This window comes from Vulpes lagopus, chromosome 9 (genome assembly GCF_018345385.1).
Source record: "Vulpes lagopus strain Blue_001 chromosome 9, ASM1834538v1, whole genome shotgun sequence".
Classification (NCBI taxonomy): Eukaryota; Metazoa; Chordata; class Mammalia; order Carnivora; family Canidae; genus Vulpes; species Vulpes lagopus.
This window is the reverse complement of record NC_054832.1, coordinates 25,761,782-25,783,556: the sequence shown is the minus strand read 5'-3', so window position 1 is coordinate 25,783,556 and position 21,775 is coordinate 25,761,782. Positions and strand designations below refer to the sequence as shown.

General features: G+C 32.9%; 1 protein-coding gene across 3 annotated transcripts in view; it reads right to left on the bottom strand.

Annotated features, from left to right (window-relative positions):
* CSMD3 (CUB and Sushi multiple domains 3) overlaps positions 1-21,775 on the bottom strand; it is a 1,188,176-nt gene that overhangs the window by 118,252 nt on the left and 1,048,149 nt on the right. For all 3 annotated transcript variants that reach the window (XM_041769740.1, XM_041769741.1, XM_041769742.1), the window contains 3 exons: positions 5,802-5,920; positions 4,486-4,555; positions 2,757-2,873 (listed from right to left, as the gene is read on the bottom strand). In XM_041769740.1, the coding sequence (XP_041625674.1) occupies positions 2,757-2,873; positions 4,486-4,555; positions 5,802-5,920 (306 nt within the window). The remainder of the gene's footprint in view (positions 1-2,756; positions 2,874-4,485; positions 4,556-5,801; positions 5,921-21,775) is intronic.

Genomic DNA, 21,775 nt, shown 5'->3' with positions numbered 1-21,775 from the left:
TTTTACATGATGTCATATTGCAACATGGCTCCAAAATTTTTATAAACATAACTAAAATATGAGATAGTGAAATGTTTCAGTGATGGAAAAAATAAAATGAAAGCCTCATTGAGGTCTGCTTGCCTAATTTGATAAATTCTCAATTTTAGTGAATTAGAGGGGTTTTTTACAACTATCATTCTCCAAATCATTATTGCAAAATCTGGCATTTATGGTTTGCTAGACACTCTCTTAAGTGTTTATGTATGCTATTTATTTAATGTTAACTGTTACTCATGAGAATGAAGAAATGGGAGCCCCAAAAAGCTATTCAATATGCTAAATTACATGATGACCTAAAAGAGCTGAAATTCAAACTCAGATACTCTCTTGGATTCTCACTCTTAATAACTACACTGGAATTCTCAACTAAAGGCATATTTTGTTACTGGAAAAAGAGTTCCACAAAAAGTTTTTGTTACATGGGAAAAGATTTCTATGGGCAAATACATTTGGGAAATACTAAAAAGTGGCCTTAAAATATTAATCATGTTTCTGTACAAGTATACAAATTTCTCAGAAATTTTAACATGCTACCTCAAAATGTGAAACTCCAAGAATTGCATATTTCTTTCTAAACATTTCCCCTGAGCCTCCTTTTCACAAATTATCTTGTCAATAAGTGTTTTATGAACATAAAAATACTTCTTTAATTTTTTGTATATATTCAATCTTTTTTTAAAAAATATAAATTACTTTTCTTGAAATACATTAGAACTAATTTTTGATTCAACTAAACTAAAAAAAAACTGAAACTAAAAAAAACAGTATTTAAATGTAATCAAATAGAAACAGTATCTCTTTAGTCTCTCTTATTTTCATTTCTAAAATAGAGATCTGTGTTATTTCTAATTTTGATGAACTTTTTTTTAAAAAACCAAGCAAGTATTAACAAGAGGTACCTTGAAAATGATCTGATGACACTCTTGAAAATATGTTTAATAAATTATTTTAAATAATTCAGTCAGCTCCAATAGCAACGTGGAATGACCCATCTTAACTGGCTAGTAAAACACACATAAGAATAACCATACAGGTTCAAATCTCTTATTCATTTATATCAGTATCGTTGTTCAGTGAATGGACATAGAATTTGACTATAACTGCAAATTAAGCATATTTCTAAGTAGTAACAGAATAATCCTCATTGGGAAGTCCTCCAACATCTTTCTGTAGCTTCCTGTTTTCCCAAAATCACAGGCTAGTCAAACTGTATTCAGGCTTGTTGAATTCCTTTAGCTTTTTCATCTGCATCTTTCCATGTGTCATTGTGTTTATCTAGAATTTCTTTCCAGTTTCCCACAGACTGACCCTCTTTGTTCGGCTGGCTCTTACTTATCTATGAACTCCTAATTTAGGAATCACTTTCTCTAGCAAGACTTTTCTACATTTCCTGGATTAGGCTGGGTCACTGTACTAATACAATTCTGTAATCTTTATTATAGTTTATTGTAATAGCATATTTGACTGTCCCCTCATCATGACTGTAACTTATCTGGGGAAAGGTACAAAGTCTGTTTCAGTATGCTTTTTATTCCCAGCTTAACATAATACTTCAAGTATAACATGTATTCAGTAAGGAATTGTCAAAACTAGTTTTCTGTGAATTTATATAAAGTAGTTAACCATGCAAAATTACATAAAATATTTAAATATGGATTTTTATTCTGAGGCCATAGATGTTTTGGGGTAGTAAGGCATGAAATTCAGTCCTTAGTAAGTGGGATAGTACATAATTTCTTAATTGCTCTAAATCCACCAGGTTTGTGTGCACTTCAGGGAGTCTACTCATCCTTATCTTCTGTGATTTTTTTTTTTTGTTTAATTTTTTTATTTATTTATGATAGTCACAGAAAGAGAGAGAGAGGCAGAGACACAGGCGGAGGGAGAAGCAGGCTCCATGCACCGGGAGCCCGACATGGGATTCGATCCCGGGTCTCCAGGATCGCGCCCTGGGCCAAAGGGAGGCGCCAAACCGCTGCGCCACCCAGGGATCCCTATCTTCTGTGATTTAATAAATAAGTTTATCTTCCATCTAGCATTTCTACTTATGGATATACAGATCCATAGAACATGAAGTTGCAGGAAAATATATGAGTGATAGAAGAGTGAGAAAGAATTTATGAAATGCTATATATATATATTATGCAATATATCCAAAACACTGGGAATTGTATTATTAAAATTAGAGAAGTATTATAACTACATGGGTATTTAAACCCAACATTAGAAATTTTGTACTACTTTTCAAATGTAAAATCTTATTTATTTGCAATAAATGTTAGATAAATTTAATAAATTACCAGAAAATAATTTATATTTGTACTACTTGGTTACAGAAACAAGAAGAGAGTTATAAAAAATATGATACATGAAAATTACATTGAATTTACTACTGCCATATACATCTAAATCAGTATAAGTCCATACAAATCAACTGAAAAATATAAATTTATCGACCTGTCTACCTATCCTCTAACTATGAAATTAGGAAATGCCCATATCTTTTCAATTATCCTAGTATTTCAAGTGAAAGGTGTTTGGTTTAAGCAACCTAATTTGGCTCAAGCAATCCAAATTTCACTCCTCAATGTATAAAATTGTAGGCAATCCCAAAGTAAACTATAATTTGTGAGTTTTTACTAGATCATGATATTTCTTTATAAGGATGCATTAATGATACTGAAAACTCTTTCACATGCTTTTACTATACATACCAAAACCTACGGGCAGCTTTATTGTCCACGTGCAATCTAAACTGCTAGGGTAGTTTCCAGGAAACCCAGGGCTGAGGATCACACCGCTGAAATCTGACATAGCACCACCACACTGAGCTATAAAATGAGAGGTCCCATGTAAGCAGGAGTAGTGGAATAATTTACTTGAAATCATTTCATGTCTTAATCAAATCTGAATTAAAACTGTTTGATATAAATTTTAATATTATCAACTCTCATTCACACCACACACTAGGAATCAAATATAATCAATTGACAATGCATTTTCTAAAATAGCTTAAAAAGACAACATACTTCCTTCCTCAGCAATAAATGCAAGTTAAATCAATTATTGCACAGTAAGAATCAGCTCATGTGCAGTGAATACAATCAAACAAGGAACATATGTCCTTTTCCACAGAGAGTAGTTTATTTCTTATCTGTAAGTATTTCTAGGGATGTTTTCATTCATTACAAAGATGATACAATTTAGAAAAAAATCAAGCCAACAACATCCATTTTAAATACTGTATTCAAGAGGGAACCATTTCCCCAGCCTTCCCTCCTCCTTCTTTGTGTGAGAAAGTTAAAGAATTTTAAGAAAAAGATTAGTTTCTATTGGAAATTAGTTTCTATTGGTAATATGTGATGGATTCACATATTAGACATGGGATATGGCGGTCCTTCTTCCTAAAATAATTTAGACAAAGACCAGGGAAATGAGTGAAAAAGAAATAAAAATGTTCTCTAATTTTACTACCCATTTACCTTTATATTTATATTTTTTTCTTCTGCAGAAAAATACATCTGTGTGTGTGTGTTTATACAGGTATGTATGTATATAACGAAAATAGGCTTATTCTGTGAATCATTGTAAGCCTTTTTATACTTAACTATGTATTGTAAACTTTGGTTATATCACTGAATATCCCTTGTAATGTTCACTTCTTTTTTTTTTTTTTAAAGTCTATCCCCCATTACTGGACCCTTTAGTTATTGGCTATTTTTCACTATAATACCTACTACCACTCTGAATGCCTTGTGTGTTCCAGATTCAGTGTTAAATACTTTAAATACAATCTCTCATTTACTTCTCACATTAGGCACATGAATTCAACATTATTATCCCCATTTAAAAGGTGAGCACACAGAAGCTCAAAGAATAATACACTTGCCCCACATAGATATTGTACCTTAATTGAAATTTGTATATAAATATACTGGATGTCAAAATCTAGTAAGTATTCCACATAGTTTTACATCATGTTTTTTCTGTATAGTGAAATCTAATATTTCTAGTTAAATTTTATTATATTATCACTTCCATCTAATGCTTTCCTTGAAAATGATGTGCAATGGAAATGCAGATTTAATTTAAAAAATGTAACACTTCACCTAAAAAATTAGTAATTTTGTAAGAGTAATAATTGGTGCTACTAACAATACAGTAAGATAAAAAGTGTCCTATAATACTGGGATGATATTTAAATTGATGCAACCTTCCAGAAGGCATTATTTATCAAAGTTTTAAACAGTTATATGCAATGACATAATTAATCTATTTAGGTAAAATCCTAAGTAAACAATTAGAGAACTATTGAAAAAATGCAAAAAACTAAACTCTAATGAAAAGAAAATAATTACACAACGTAGATCATGTCATGTGCCATGAAGCCATTTTAAATATATTTGATAAAGCTTATAAATGATTTACATTTCTTCAACTTACCCAAACAAATTGGAATTGGATAATTCCATCTTCTTACAGGTCCAGGCATACATGTAATGTGAGAATGACCCTATATAAAAAAGATGATGCAGTTCAGTACACATTTGAAAAAGATTAAATTAAATAAAGCATAGTGAATGGTCATTATAAAAACAGCTTAAATATATATTGTTATTTTTCATATTTTTTAAACTTTTGCTGGAATTCTCAGTATGACTTAACATAAGAAAAGTAATTATACACACATGATAAAATGTACAAAGTGACATGATCCTGGTAAAAATATTAAGACTCCAAATCACATTAGAATTGTAGTTTTTAAACTTAAATTTTCTATCGAAACCTGTACTACTGAAATATTGTAATTATGCAAATGAAATGACTACATGCATATCTGTTTATAATAAATTGCTATAATAATCAAAGTGAGATAAATTAAAGCATAACTAAAAATACTTCATAAAAATATTAAAATGAGTCAATTAAGATATATTAAATTCTAAATTGAAATTTAAGGGACACCTAGGTGGCCAAGTGGTTGAGTGTCTGCCTTTGGCTCAGGTCATGATCCTGAAGTCCTGGGATTGAGTCCTGCATCAGGCTCCCCCAGAGGGAGCCTGCTTCTCCCTTTGCCTATGTCTCTATCTCTCCCTGGGTCTCTCATGAATAAATAAATAAAATATTTAAAAAAATAAATTGAAATATAAAGTCCAGAAATATCTGATTGTACTTCTGAGACTAATAATTTATAAATCTAATGTTAAAGACTATAAATCATTAATTTTTAATTTTGCTTTCCCTAAGGAATTTATTTACTTAACATATGAAATAGTGTCTGCCTGATTTTATTTTTCCGTAGGTACTTAATAGATCTACTCTTTAGGGGGACTTGTAAGCAGCCATAAATTTGAGACCCTCTAAAATATATTTGTAGTTGATATTCACTAATTTTGAAAATTTATTATCAAGGAAATTTCACTTAATGCTTTAAGTGGCACCTCGTTCTTATTTTCAAATTCTAAAGATCCAGGATTTGAATTATTACATCCTATGTGAATAGAAAGAAACATGTGAAGATTAATTTTAATTCAAATATAATTCTTGGTTACTTGTGAACAAACCATATTTAGTCCATTCCAGTAATTTATCTCATGGATATGTTTTATGGACAAAAAGAATAGCCTTTTGACTTAAGGCTACACTATGAAGTCTGAAATCAATATTGTTTTAAAACTCTTGGGATTATCAAATATTACTCTGTTAAAATACTCTGAAAAAGCATTGCATGTCAAAAAATAATTTAAAAATAGCCTTACCTGTAGAGAATATCCTTGATCACACTGAAAAGATACCACATCACCAACCATATACCTGTCTCCAATTTTCATTCCACTGCTAGGAGTTTGTGGTTCAGGACAGGAGTCCAAACCAATTGCTGAGAATATTTAAAGATAATAGCATAAGTAACTTTCAAATAATGAATGTTTAAATTATGCATATTAAATTACTAGAATCAAATACTGGTATCATTAAAACTAGGTTTTACATTGGGCCATTAAGAATGTTCTATGAATACTATTTAAGTGTGGACAAGATTAAACCATAGTTGGTAAACACTGTAACATAAAATTATTTCTTGGAATTTTCATGGCACCAACCATTTAATAATGATGTGATTACACTTAAAGTCTCTTCCAACTCAGAGTCTATATGTATCCTACTATAAAACAAAAACTAAAAATTCCTAAAAGGAAAATCCCTAAATAAAAACAAAACAGTAACTTATTGTGAGAGTAAAATGAAATCATATTTGTAAGATATTCTTAATAAAATGACAAAAAATTATTTGCTATTTTGTCTGTGTCACCTAGTTCCTTCTTCTTTCACACAAAATGGACTTTTCAATTTGTGAGACATATTCTGAGAGATACTTACTACATATAAAACACTTTAAAATGTATTTTTAAGTAAGATTTATTCTCCAAATATACTATAATTAAAAAGGAGAAACACATGTAGTTCATTGAGACCTGAAAAGTTTAGGTGACACTTGAAATCAGTTATTTCTGAAAGAGGAGATAAATCCAAACACTTGCTGTTATTTTTACACTAACCATATATTTTCAAAATAGGTGAATTAAAGCACATTAAATATGTTGTTTTCCTAAAATGAGTTACTTGAAGTCTGAAAAAATTGTGGTTTTTTGCCAAATTTTTTTTTTCAAATCTGTGAATGTACTATTAAGAACTTTGTTTACCTTTAATAAAAACCAATGTTTACTATCCAATTCCTTGTAATTCACATTTGAAGCTAATTTAATGCATGTTTAAATTTACAGGAAAAGGCAGTTACCACTCCAAAGTCACTATATATGATCATTTCATGAAAAAAGTATTAAAAATAAATCCTGGGCAGCCCTGGTGGCTCAGCGATTTAGCGCCGCCTTCAGCCCAGGGTGATCCTGGAGACCCCAGATCGAGTCCCACGTCAGGCTCCTTCATGGAGCCTGCATCTCCCTCTGCCTATGTCTCTTCCTCTCTCTCTCTCTCTCTCTCTCTCTCTCTCTCTCTCTCTGTGTCTCTCATGAATAAATAAATAAATAAAATCTTTAAAAAATAAAAATAAAAAATAAAAAAATAAATCCTAAAGAAGTACAATACTTCAGACATTCCTTTACTTCTTGATATTTTCCTTTAATGGATGTTCTCATGGTACCACTTTCTACATTCCTTTGTGGTGTTTAACATAAACTAATAATGAATAAATAATTATGAAATTAGTTTTTCAATATTTATTTCCCCCTCAGTGAAGAGAAACTCCTTAAGAGCAGCTTAGAGCACAGCTTCTTAAGGAAGCATTAAATAAACTGGTTGATTGGATGAGTGAATAGTATGAAAAAGAATGTGAACCCCTATTTTGATAACTTCTTAATAAATACTAATGTTTAGCTCTGTAAAGGGAAGATACTTTAATAACACAGTGGTCAGAGAAGACAAAAAGCATTCCAAATTAGGTCACATTTAGGGATAGAAAATGTGTTAAAGGAATAACTTGATAGAATTTATGATTAGATCAGAAAGGAAGGCAATGAAGAATAAATTGGTCATTTGGGAATGCATTTGAGGAAGTCCTAGGGGTAGTTAAGTAAGTCTATGGATTAGAGTTCCAATGCTTATGTTTCGATTAAGCTAGGTCTTAAACATACATCATACTCCATACTTCTTGATATTTTGTAATGTTAAATTTAGGAACCTAGGCAAGATAAGTCACCATTACATTATGACCTACTTTTAACATGTTAAGGGTTAATGTCTCATTTCCCCAAACAAATTTTGAGATCCGAGATGTGAGACTGTCTTATATTTGTTTTAATCTCTTTTAATAACCACTAATTGACCTTATAATTTAAATTTATCTTATTTCATAGAGCTCTTTTCAGGAATTAATGAGTATCCCAAAAAGGGGAGTTATGATATAAACATATATGCCTTGTAAATAAGATTTCTCCTTCCTTTGGTACAATCTTAGTTTTTTGGAGTCCTGAACAGTACATTTATTACTCTTTACCACTAAGGTCACTCTTGCAGTCATTCTTACTGAGAAGGCCAAATTCTGTACACATTCATTTTTCTTTTCTATCAAGTACTTCAGGGTCATATATACAGAAAACTATTGATATTCAAAAGTGGTGATTTCCTTTTCCTGGTAAGGGAACAAATAAAACTATGGTTCAATATTGAGGGCCACATTTTTAAGTGAGGTTTACACATAATATATACTGACATAGTAAAATATTTTTTAAAGTTTTAACTTTGAAGTGTGATATAAAACTCTTGGAGTGCCTGGGTGGCACAGTCAGTTGAGATCAGACTCTTGGTTTTGGCTCACATCATGACCACAGGGTCCTGAGATAGAGCCCCACTTCTGGCTCCATACTCAGCACTGAGTCTGCTTGGAGTTTCTCTCTCCCTCTCCTTCTACCTCCTGCCCCCCGCCCTGCTCTGTCTCTCTCTCAGGTAAATAAATGTTAAAATAAAATAAAAGTATGATATAAAACTCTATAAACTATGTAATAGCAATTTTGTAAGTCAAACATTTATATATATATATATACTATCACAGAGAAAAATGAGGAAAAAGAAATATGCCAAATATTAGCATAGGTTATAGTTCTTGATTATGAGATTATTGGTGAATTTGTATGCCTTTCTTTGTATTTTCTGAATTTCCAAAGTTTTTGTAATAAACCTGAATTATTTTTATAAATAATAACATCACTCATTTATTAGGTGAACTAGTACCAAGAAAGAATTTGGGTTTTAAGAACATACTCCCTTCTATTGTCGAAGAACACAATGAGTTGGATCAGCTAAGCAAGAAAGGTCACTGATGGCCTCTCATTTTTTTGCAATTATCTTTTGTACACTAGGGAAAATAAAACACAAATACCTAAAAACCTTGCAGTTCACATTTCACAATTTTTATTTAAACACATAAACTCTGGAGTGCTCTGGTGGATCAGTCAGTTAAGCATCCGACTCTTGATTTTGGCTCAGCTCATGATCTCAGAGTTGTGAGATAGGGCCTGTGTTGGAGTGGGCATTTAAACTTGCTTAAAATTCTCTCTCTCCCTCTGCCCCTTCCCCTCATCCTCTTTCTTTCTCAAAATAAAATAAACAATTAAAATAAATAAACAACTTTGGGTGAATAAAGGGTAATTTTAAAGTAGCTAACGTTATTGTGGTCATTATTCATAATGCATAAAAATATTGAATCATTATGCTGTAGACCTGAAACTAATATAATCTTGTATCTCAACAATACTTCAAATTAAAAATTTATTTAAAAAAAAAATTTATTTAAAAGTCTTTTTAAAGAATTATTTTCACTTCTTCATAAGTAACAAAATCAATAGGTTATTTGTAAGAATCAACAAACAAAAAGAATTTTTGTAAAAATGTTGCAACAGATTCTCTCCTGATTAACCAAGGCAATCAAAATATTGAGTCATTTTCAGCTTTATGAGTGTCAATGTTAGTGTTGGCAATCAAAGATATGCTCTGAGTGAATTTTTTAATAGGAATTGGATCAATTAATCTGCTGTTGTAGCCAAAAACAAACAGAAATGAACCCAGAGACAAATCTATATCAAAAATTGCATAGAGTTATGTCTGCTGTCAAATTACTGCAGGCAGTTACCCTGAATGAAAATACTGAAACCTCATTTCTTCACATTTCCAACATTCCTTTATAACCAAAAACTGTTCCTTCCAATTCCATTCACAAGGCAATCAATCTGCAGTAGAAAATGTTCTTAATCATTTCATTTATATTTGATCATTCTGGTTATATATATATACATATATTACTTTCCAGTATTCTATAATGATTTTAATGAATCTTTGATGCTTTGAGAGAGGCAGACAGGGAGAAAAAAGCTTAATTCCCACTAAGACTCCTGGTAACATTGTTTTGTAAAAGGAAAACCCCCTTCACAAATTCAACATAACAATCTACATATAAATTTATTGAAAATAAAGACCAAAATATTAGATCTGTATACATGTATTATCTTTTTTTAAAAAGCTGTATTTATTTATTTTAGAGAGAGCGTGCATGCAAGAGAGCTGGGGGAGGGGCAGAGGGAAAGGAGAATCCTGAAGCCGACTTACTGCTGAGCACAGAGCTGTTATGGGGCTCAATCGTGCCATGAGACCATGAGATCATGACCTAAGCCAAAACCAAGAGCCAGCCACTTAAACCAACTGCATCACTCAGATGCCCCAAGATAAGTATTATTTCTATCTTTATGTTACATGAGGGTTTTTTGTTTTAAGATTTACTTACTATTTATTCTTAGAGAGAAAGAGAGTAAGGAGGGGAGGGACAGGCAGAGAGAGAGAGAGAGAGAGAGAGAGAGAGAGAGAAAATCCTGGAGCAGACTCCCCACTGAGCACAGAGCCTGAGGCAGGCCCATCCCAGGACCCAGATATCACAACCTGAGTGGAAATCAAGGGCCAGCTGCTTAACTGACTGAGCCACTCAGGCACCCTCATAGGAGGGTTTTTAAAATATGCTAGAATTACCATTTGGCATTCCACATTTTATCATTATAAAAGAACAGTTTGAAAAAAAGGACAGTGAAGTTGGTTGATTATCAAAGGGTGAATTTAATGAGCTGGTCTACTACTTTAAAGAGAACTCCAATGCAAACACACAGACTTTTTGCTGGTATACTGTACCTTGGAATTAATTAATCTAATAACCAAATATTTGTCAAATACCTATTACATAACATGTAACTTGAATATTTGTAGGCAAGTTTTCTCAGAAGGAACAGTTCTGACTTAATAGTCACTGATGGGCAACAGTGGTTTAGGAACATGAGGTACAGACTTAACTCACATTCACCTTGATCCTTAAATTTTTACTTCCTTTACTGTTCTTACCTCAATTAACATTAAACTTAGCATTACTTTGAGTAATTAATTGAATATTTAGTAATGGAAAATACTTCTCAAAATTTAGTCTACAGTTTAATGCTAAGTTAAATGATAAAATGTTAAAAATAATCTCATATCATAAGCAATTACTGAGCACCTACTGTGTGCTCTGGATCATGTTACATACCAGAAATGCAAAGATTGAAGAGGACATAAGCCACTATGCTCTAAAGAAACTCTTTGTGAAACAAGAAAGCAGATTGGCTTAGAAGACTACAGGTAGTGAAATAATCATAGTAAATGAAGGTCATCCTTTGTTAAAATAATCATTTCATGAAGAATAGCCCTACTTAAAAAAAAGAAAAAGAGAAGCAAACCAGAAAACAGACTCTTTTTTAAAAAAGATTTTATTTATTTCTTTATTTGAGATAGAGAGAGCTCAAGCAGGGGAAGGAGCAGAGGGAGAGGGACAATCAGGCATTGCGCTGAGTGCAAAGCCTAACTCAGGGCTCAATCTCAGGACCCTGAGATGTTGATGACCTGAGCTGAGATGATCATGACCCAAGCGACATGGGTCGCCAAGCGACACCAAGAGACTGATATTCAACTAAGCCATCCAGGCACCCTAGAAAGTAGACTCTTAACCATAGAAAACAAACAGAGAGTTACTGGAGTGGAGAGGAGTAGGCAGATGGGTAAATGGGTGATGGCTCTTAAGGAGGAGGCTTGTGAGGAGCACTGGGTGAATTTTTCCTTCTTTTATGGTAAAGAGGAGGAGTAGTTTTCCCCAAAACACACTGTAGTGTTTAAGGAAAGGCATCAAGAAATGAAATTGGAAGAGAAATAGGGTACACATTGTGAACTGTTTTATAATCTTTTTTTTTTTAAGTTTTATTTATTTATCCATGAGAGACACACAGAGAGAGAGGCAGAGACATAGACAGAGGAAGACACAGGCTGCCTGCAGGGAGCCTGATGTGGGACTCCATCCCAGGACACTGGGATCATGCCCAGAACCAAAGGCAGATGCTCAACCTGTGAGCCAACCAGCCACCCCACATTAGTAATTTTAAACACGGAAGTGAGGTTGTCATTTAGCATTCCAGATAAAAGATATTTTTTTCTGTTTCATGACAGTATATTTCAATATGTTTAAGATCAATGGGTTTATATACATACTCTGGAAATATAAAGAAAATATATTTAAAAAATCATATTATTGCCAAGAACTTAAGTACCTTGAAGTTTGTGATTGACCCCAAATCAAAAGCTTCTATATAAGCTAAAATGTTTTTGGTTTAACTGGGAGAGAAACCATAAGACCAGGAACAATGATATTTGCTCAAGATACAGTTTGAGAACATTTAGGAATACAAAATTACAAAGTTTCCAGAATTCAGAAATTTAGGCAGAAACCATCTCCAAGTCAACAACACAAAGAGGTAAAGAGTCAATGAGATGATCATGAAATAAATTTTGATTAAAAGAAAAGAGGAAAACTAATGGCCTAATAGGATTAAGGAGTGAGAAGTGTTGGCAAAATCAATTACACTTACTTGCATTTAATATATTCTGTTAATGGCAATTGAAATTAGAAATGACAAATATTAATAATTTAATTTGAGCAGGAGATGTTTCTACAATTAACATTTTATGAGATGATGTGCATAAACTAGTTAGAACATGAAAATTAGTTTAAGTAAAAACATAATTAATCTTAAAATCACTATTTTTCCCAAATAATCAATTATTTAATTAACCCAAGGGAGGAAACCATTTTTAGTGATTATAAAAATAAACTCATTAGGACCTAATGCATTATCTCTTAAGCATACTGCTCAAAGATGGAAAGCAGTTAAATAAGTATTGTGCTGAATTGAATCCTTTGTTACTTATAAGCTAGAGTTAAATGAATACACGTCTATGCATTTACCACTTTATGACTACTTTTATGCTTTGGGGTATTCAGACCAGCCCTTCCACTATTACACAGGATGGAAAGATATTTTTGGACTACCTATATTTTTGCAGGATTTATAGCAAAATTATTAGTGGCATATATCATGAGTGTTCTCAAGTTTAGGAGGATAGAAAAATATACTCAGTATGGTAACATGGACCTTTCCCTTCCTCCAAGTGCTATGTCCCAAGATTTTTGAGACCCCTTTCATTTGCAAACACTATAACTACATGCAGTTTGCCCTTTTAAAACATGTGCATTATACAACTTTAAAATCAAAAGCTGCTCCTTGATTTATAGATGCTCCAATGTCCCTCTAGAATTTTCCATTAGTGAAATACAAGCGTGTATGGCAATAAATTTAAGGAAATGTGAAGGAAATTATATATGCATGTTACAACCAATTTGTCATTCCAAAACTATTAATGATGAAGCTCTAACAGTATCCAAATGGCAGAGCAACTAGAAATTATAAATTCTCTTTGGGAAGCTTACTAACAATTGATATGCTTAATGGCATTCCATGTACTAGGAACATTTTTTTCCTAGCAAAAAAATATATTTATGTAAAACATACAGTTACACCCAGGGTCACATTTTTCAAAACCAAATAAACAACAAAAAATAAAAATTGTCAATTTAAAAATTAATTCCCACTTCCCAGTGCTCTTGGGGATCAGAAAACAGATAAACTTGATACTTTATATGTTAGAGAAAAGCAATTATATCTATCCACATGACTACCAAACCAGCACACATTCCCAACACAAAAAAATGATGTAGCTTTATGTGAACTTATGATAACTCATGTCAGAAAACAGCAAAATACTAATCAGAATTAGTTAATGTTTCAGCTTTTCTTTATTGAGAACGAAAAATGTATCCTCTTCACTCTGGAATTCTAATATATTTGCCTTAGTTTTCTTCATGTCTTTCAAGGTTGCTGGGGAAATTTGTCTTCCTTCTGCCTCCCTCTTTTCTCTTCAACATGCAGTCCCTTTTGTTATTAACAGAAAGCAAATTGAGGGTTTTTTCTTACTTTTTCCATTAACATTGGCTACCTGTTTTTATATCAAGTAATTTGTTAGAATCTATAGCATAAAATCAGTATAAGACATCAAAGTTTCAGAAAAAAATGTAATTGGAATAAATTTCCAAATTTATATTTACTACTTTGCTTTTTGTATCTGTAATTTAGAAAAAACGCCCTAATTCAATTTATTTATGGACCAACTATAACCTCCAAGACAGCATAATCTTTTCTTACTTTGCAAGTAGCACCATATGTAGTTTCTGTACCAATTTCACTCTTGAAATCATATATTTATACTGGCATTACCACTAGTTCAGTTAGGAAATACTTTTGATTCCTAGATCCCACTACAAGATGTGAGGTCTAATTATTACAGATAAATGAAAGTGTTTCTGTTGATCTTGGTTTATTTAATTCATAGCTAAGATCTAAAATTGAAGAAAAAGCCTAAGGAATTGAAAGTTCAGCCTCCAATGGAATAAAGCAAGGTTGTTATTATATAAAAAGTGATATGATTGAAAGTGTAAACCAAAACAAAAGGTCCAAAACCTAAGAACTAGCCTGTACTCCTTCCTCTCTCTTATCTCCAAAATCTAACTGGCCACAAATCTTTCACAACCATAACCTCCTTCAGAGTTTCTCATGGGAACTACAGTAATCCCCCCCCCTTTTTTTTTGGCATTTTTTTTATTGGTATTTGGTTGTTGTTGTTGTTTTTTTATCGATTTGCCAACGTATAACACCCGGTGCTCATCGTCGATTGCCCCCCCTCAGGGCTGTAATCCCTTTCTTGACACCTATTCTCTTTCTGCAAAACATCTTCCATTTTCCAAAATAAAAGTCCCTTCAAAAATTCAAAACGAATCATGTTACTACTCAAATTGAAACTCTTGAGTGAGTCTCTAAGAAAATGTCTGCCACCTCCTTAATGTAATCTTTCAGCACTTAAAATAATATTTGACAATTTTAGCCACATTGGGTTCATCTCATCAGCAACAGAGAATGACATTTATTGAGAGCTTACTATGGACCTGGCATTATGATAAACACTTTTACACGGATGATCTCATTTAATTCTAAAAAATATTTCAGGTTGGGTGTTATTTTTATCCCATATTACATATGAGGAAACTGTCATGTGACATGAGCCCCATGTCACATGGCTATCAAATGGCATTATCAAGACAGAAACTGAAGTCTGATTCCAGAACAAATGCTCCTATACCTACCTACATTTCGAGAGGTCCCTTCAAAGTACCAAACTAATTCCAAACCTACACTTTAATCTTCCCTGCCAATAGGACTTCTATTCATCCTTCACTGAAGTTGTCCTTGAAGCCACCATCAGTAACACCTATGTAGTGATGTGATCACTACCTTCTTTGCATCATCAGCTAAATTATACAAGATGTCCTCATACTTTGGTCATTGTGAGAGTAATCTTGGGAGGCTGGTGAAAGTGCAAATGGTTGGCTGAGTCTCAGAAAAACTGACTTGATCCTCTGGGGTAGGGTCTTATCTAGATTTTAACAAGACTTCAATAAAAAATGCAAAATTATCTGAGAAATACCAACTTATATAACAATACTTACAGTGTTTATATTGTGATTTTGCAATTACTTGTTTACATGTTCTTATAATTAGTCTGTAGGTTTTTAGGGCTAGATATTATGCAAATTTGTCTCATACACCTAGAAATTATATCTAGTAATTAGTAGGTACTCAGCAAACATTTGATGAATATACAAGTGGCTCTTCTTATATATTGAGCACACCTTATGAAAGAGTTTAACCCAGCTACACAGAAAATTCCTTTAAAAATACAGAAGAGCAGCCCGGGTGGCTCAGTGGTTTAGTGCTGCCTTCAGCCCAGGGCCTGATCCTGGAGACCCGGGATCGAGTCCAACATCAGGCTCCCTACATGGAGTCTGGTTCTCCCTCTGCCTGTGTCTCTGCCTCTCTCTCTCTCTCTCTGTCTCTCATGAATAAATAAATAAAATCTTAAAAAAAATACAGAAGAAAACAAAGTGGTACAAAAACAAATTGTTTTTTAACTTTTAAAACATAAGGATATTTTTATACCAGTACTCTTTGTTTAATAAGTAACTGACAAAGAACCTATTAGAAATTGACATAGTTGGTAAAAGTAGCTTGTTGGCTATCAGAACTTTCGGTACCTGGGTGATAACAGCCAAGTCATAATATACAATTATACAAAAGTAGTATAATTACACACATTTATAGTTATCTTCCTTGGATAAATGTAGTTTTTTTTCAATTTTCTACCAAATATTCACTAGGGATGTAAAAACAATAATACAATATTGCACAATATCAGAAATAAATGATATACAGTACACTGCCCTCAAGTAGCTTAACATTCATTGAGAAATAATTCAAGAATGCTAATTAAAATAAATTACCTAAGCATTCATAGTTGCAAAATATCATAGTACCTTTAAGTCAGAGCATACCATTTCTCTGCTCAAAATTTTCTAATGAGTCCCATTTCAATTAGAGGGAAATATGATATCCTTTCAGTAGCCTACAAGACCACATCTTCCTTCTCTCTCTCACTTCATTTCCTCCTGCTCTCACCTTACTGTTCTTCATACTTATGTTTTATGGTGTTTGCTCTGGCTATCCCCTAAAACATCCTATCCTCACATATCAGCAAGACTTATTCCTGCACTAGCTTCCATCCTGTGCTCAAATGTCACCTTCTCTTGAAGGTCTATTCTGACCATCAAAACATCCTCTCTGCAGCCCTAGCATTCCAAATCCCTCAACCCTTCATCTATTTTCTTCTTTTTTTAAGACTGTATTTATTTATTTTTAGAGAGAGAGATAAAGAGGGGGGCAAGGGCAGGGGGAAAGAATCTCAAGCAGACTCCCCACTGATGCAGAGCCAGTCCATGGGGTGCAATCCCATGACCTTGATATCATGAGACCTCAGCCAAAGACAAGAGTTGTTGGCTCAACCAACTGAGCCACCCGAGTGCCCCCTTCTCCCCATCTATCTTTTTCTATGACTTTTTACTTTCTAAAGTGCTCTACAGCTTAATAATTTATTATATATTTGTCTTTTTTGTCCTTACCTTCTGTACTATAAGCTAGCTCCAAGAAGACGAGAAGATTTACTGACACACCAGTGTTCAGTAAATATCTGTTGAATTAACAAATATATAAGCATTGAAGGAGTGAAATGGAGTGAAATCATAATCCAGGAAAAGAAGAAAAACACTCATAGAATGAGCTGATTGGATCAGGTAAGATTTAGGATAATATATGTTAAGAGTGTTACAGCTAGAAAAGGAAGAAATGTGGGGCATTCAGCTGGAGGAAATGAATGGAGAGAGAAGGAAAGAGGAAAGGCATGATATATCTAGGAAACAAACAATTGTTTCATTTGATTAAGTGGGGAGATATTGCAAAATATATGTGGCAAAAAAATGACATAAGAAATTACTGTTGGAGTAGAAGGCTAAAGAATGTTGCCTTTCTTTAATAGATAATAGGAAAACAGTGACATGAAATGATCAAAATGAACTTCTAGAAATAATGAGACCAAGGCATGGGAGGGATAGAATGGGTTCAAGGAACATCAGATAACTCTGATGTTAATCATAATCATAATCATAATCATAATCATAATTGGTCAGGCATTCCTAATTTAAAATGTCATGATCTCCAATTTAAAGAGGAAAAGAGCACTGTATGATAAAAATCAGCTTATTTGTTAGCATTTACCTTTCAAGTACATAAAAAACAAGGTATATCTGTCTAGTAATTGTACCACTGGATAATCTAGAATTTGTTTCCTGAAAGCCTCATGAGTGAGCAGGAAAATCAAACAATATACTCACTCGCTGGAAGGAATCTCAGCCAAATTTCCATTTTCCAAGACAGAGGAACACCTGCCATGTGTCCTGAAACCTTTACTATTTAAAATCTTCCTTTAGGAATATAGGAAGAGTCTACTTCCTTGGTTAAAAACAAAACAAACAAACGTGAAATCTGTCCTTTTTATAGCAAACGCTAATGTCTTCTGCATCTGTTGTGGTATTCGTAGAGTGATTATGAAACCGTTATTTCCCCATTGTGATTCCCTCCTTATGTTACCCTGTGGGCAGAATTTGTATCTAAGAGGCTGCCAGAAATGAAATACCAAAGATTTGCAGTGAAATAGGTGTCTTCTCAACGGAGAAAAGTTAATATAACTATCTTGTTTATAACAGACAGACAAACACACACATTATTTTCCTAGTATTCAACTGCTTAAGCATTTTGCTTTTTTAAGTATCAAAACTTAGATTTATTTTTTTCATAGAGTCTCTATATTCATTAAAAAACAAAAAACAAAAAACAAAAACAAAAACAACAAAAAAACAAGTTTCCTCCTGAAGAAGCCATTGTGTTCTTACATCTCAGTCACTAATTGTGGCGGGGGGGGGGGGGGAGAGGGGGACAGGGGGGAGTGGGGCTTTTGAAAACATAAAAAAAGTTCTTTAAAATTTTTATGTCTAGTTAGTATAACCTACCTCCACAAGTGGTAAGATTCTTGGATTACTACAAAATAAATGTTGCTTCACTAAGGGAAGATTTAAAAACTTGACAAAAATTAAAATACCCTTTTCATAAATAAGACAGATTATTTGCAAAAATAATAGTAACAAAGAAAAGGCCACTGTGCTTGGATGTATTCTCTGCACTCGTGGAAGGGATGTATTCGAGTGTGCACTTAGAGATCAGACAGTTTGGAGATTACCCTGCTGGATGCTGCACCAGGCAGCATTTGATCCACCAAATGTATTGTAACTGCTTTTCAATCTGTTAGTAATAAAGCAGCCAAAAATACTGCCATAGCTTGTTTTATTTTATTTTTTTTTTATTTTTTTATTTTTTTGCCATAGCTTGTTTTATAAATTTGTCATCGAAGACTAGAGCGTACATTATTAGTCATTCTAATCCTGTAAAACTGGACTTAAATTTCCTAGTTTGACCTCCCCTCCCCATTCTCTTATACTTAGTATTTTGCAAATGTCCTTACTGATCAGACAAGAAACTTGAAAAACATAGAATATATTCCAAAAAACCTTCTCAATTAACTAAAAGACCATCAGGCATTCTCTAGCACTGATTTCATTACTGTCCACTAAATCTATCATTTTCTCTTTTCTCTCCTCTCTTTATCTGTCCCCCTATCCTACGTGTCCTGCTTTTCCCATCTTCTGTAACTTTCTCTCATCTATTCTTTACACTTCTTCAACTTTCTCTTTATAGTTCCTATTTAAATTTAGATTCATTGACTTGTTTAAAAACAACGCATGAAACAAGCATTTTGATGTGATATTACCAAGTCTATTTAGTGAAGTATTTAATTTCTCCAAAAAGAAAGGTCTTTTTCTAACTGAAGAATAGTTAACTTCTTCTATTAAGTTATAATTTGATAAAAATTAATATAACTTTGCATGCTTTTTGTGGTATGGGTATTTTTTTATTATATCTATTTTAATCCAGGAAGGTTTTTTTTTTAGAATTTTGTTCCAGTTAAAGGAGACACCCAACAAATGGTTTTATGCATTAAGGACCTTCAACACAATGCTTACAAATTTTGGTTGTCATCCTATCATCTTTTAATAGGATTCCACTTTGTGACTTTTGAAAAGTACAGTTAATAGTGTCCATAGATTGCCTATATATAATGCCAAGCTTTTTTCTTTATTTTTCTCCCAAGTGGAAAATCAAAATATCTACTAATTGTTAAGAAGTATCTGGGGATCAGTTTGAAGTCAAAGCTTCATTTTGTGAATATTTACTTCAGATTATGTGTACTCAAAGCTAATAACTAAATGCCATTCCCTGTGAGTAGTCTTATTTTTTAAAGCAACTGAACATTTAATATATACATGAATACATCATTTGTTCTTATGTTCATTCATTACCAATGGTGAATTCTTTGCCACATTCTTGAACTTGATCCAGATAACTAACTTAGAAAATCCTAGCATTCCTTGATGGATCATTTTATGGAAATAACTCATAACATAGTAGGGTAAATCACAAATATAGGGAAAAAAAAAATGTCATGTAATAAAGTTTACACTTGACTAGGCCAGAGATTGATCTCCTTACCTTCTAATTCTACTGCTCTCATCAGACTATCCTTGACATAGTTAGGTATTCAATTCTACTTTTTAAATTAGAGATCATGATTAAAGATGTTTAGATTATATCTCTAGTATGTCTTTTCTGTCAAAGATATTAGTTTTTAAGATCTAAATTTGTGAAATTTAATTCCACTGAGATCAGTGAGATAAAACTCTCAATTACTTGTTCTAAAAAGCAAGCTGATATATATTATTAACACCTATTATTTATTGATTTGGTTATGGTTCAATTTCCTTCATTTATTGAACATAATTAAAGAGTTTCTGGCCAAGGGGTGCCCAGGTGGTTCAGTCCATTAAGCAGCTGCCTTCAGCTCAGGTCATTATCTTGGGGTCCTGGGATTGAGGGTCCTGGGATTGAGTTTGGAGACAGAGATGGGCTCCCTGCTTAGTGGGGAGCCTGCTGTTCCCTCTCCCTCAGTCCCTCCCCCTATCCCTCCCCGCCACACACACCACTTGTGCTCACTTACTCTCTCAAATAAATAAAATATTTTTTAAAAAAGTTTCTAACCAAAATAATCATCTGAAAAACTAGACATAATTAGGTAAACTATTCCATTAATTTTTAATGATCTTATATATCTTGTACAAATAAAGGACTTTTTGGGATCCAATAAATCATTTTATAAATGCAAAAGTTCTATACAAGGAATTAAAAAAAAACTTCCTTTAATTTATTTGTATGATAATTTTGTAATCTATATTATGAATGCCTATCAAAACATACAGCTTTTTAACTGTATTATCTATACTGAAGTCAAATTTCTGATTATGACATCCTACACTTTTCAGGAGTAGCCCTGCCAATAGAAGCTGCCTTCTTCCTAGTGCTGCCTCAGAACTTACACCCTAGTCCTACTGAACTGCATGTACTTCTGAATGTGCCATATGTCATAGCTCTGTCTCAACATGAAGTTTTCATGCTAAAAAATCCAACCCTTCTTGTCTAACTGTAAAATCCCTACTTATTTGTTAAGATATGTCATAGCTCTGTCTCAACATGAAGTTTTCATGCTAAAAAATCCAACCCTTCTTGTCTAACTGTAAAATCCCTACTTATTTGTTAAGACTCCACCAAAGTGTCATGTCCTGTTTGAAGTACTTCCTGAACTTCCCAAAAGGAGCTCATTAGTTTCCACTTTTGTGCACTCTTCCATAAATATCTCTGTTCCTATATGGCACCGTGTTATTACTTTACCTTTCTGTAACTTCTACTATACTGTGATCTACCCAAAGAAAGCAGACATATTTATCTTTGCATTTTCCATGTTGAACATAGTGTCTAATATATAGTAGCTGTTTCATATATTTATGGTTGAATAAAGAATGCATGAATGAATCTTCTTTTACTGATTTGTCATCTATTTACATTACAATGATATACTTTTTGTATCTGAGGTGAGCAATAGCTGGAAAGTGAACTTCAAAATAAAACCGAAAACATTTTTCCAAAATCAATTAGCCAGTATGTATTTAGTATACGACTTTCATTATAACCTCTGTTCCCTTCCATGGGGAGTTTCTATTTTATCAAAATGTCCAGTGTAGGTAATGATGTTATGGTGATAGATTTAGTGGTCTGGAAAAATGATGTTGAGGAAATAATACCTAGTGGTGATACCTTCAGGCAGCAGAACCCAACAGAATTACAAAAGTATACTAAGTACTAAATGCCTAATGAAC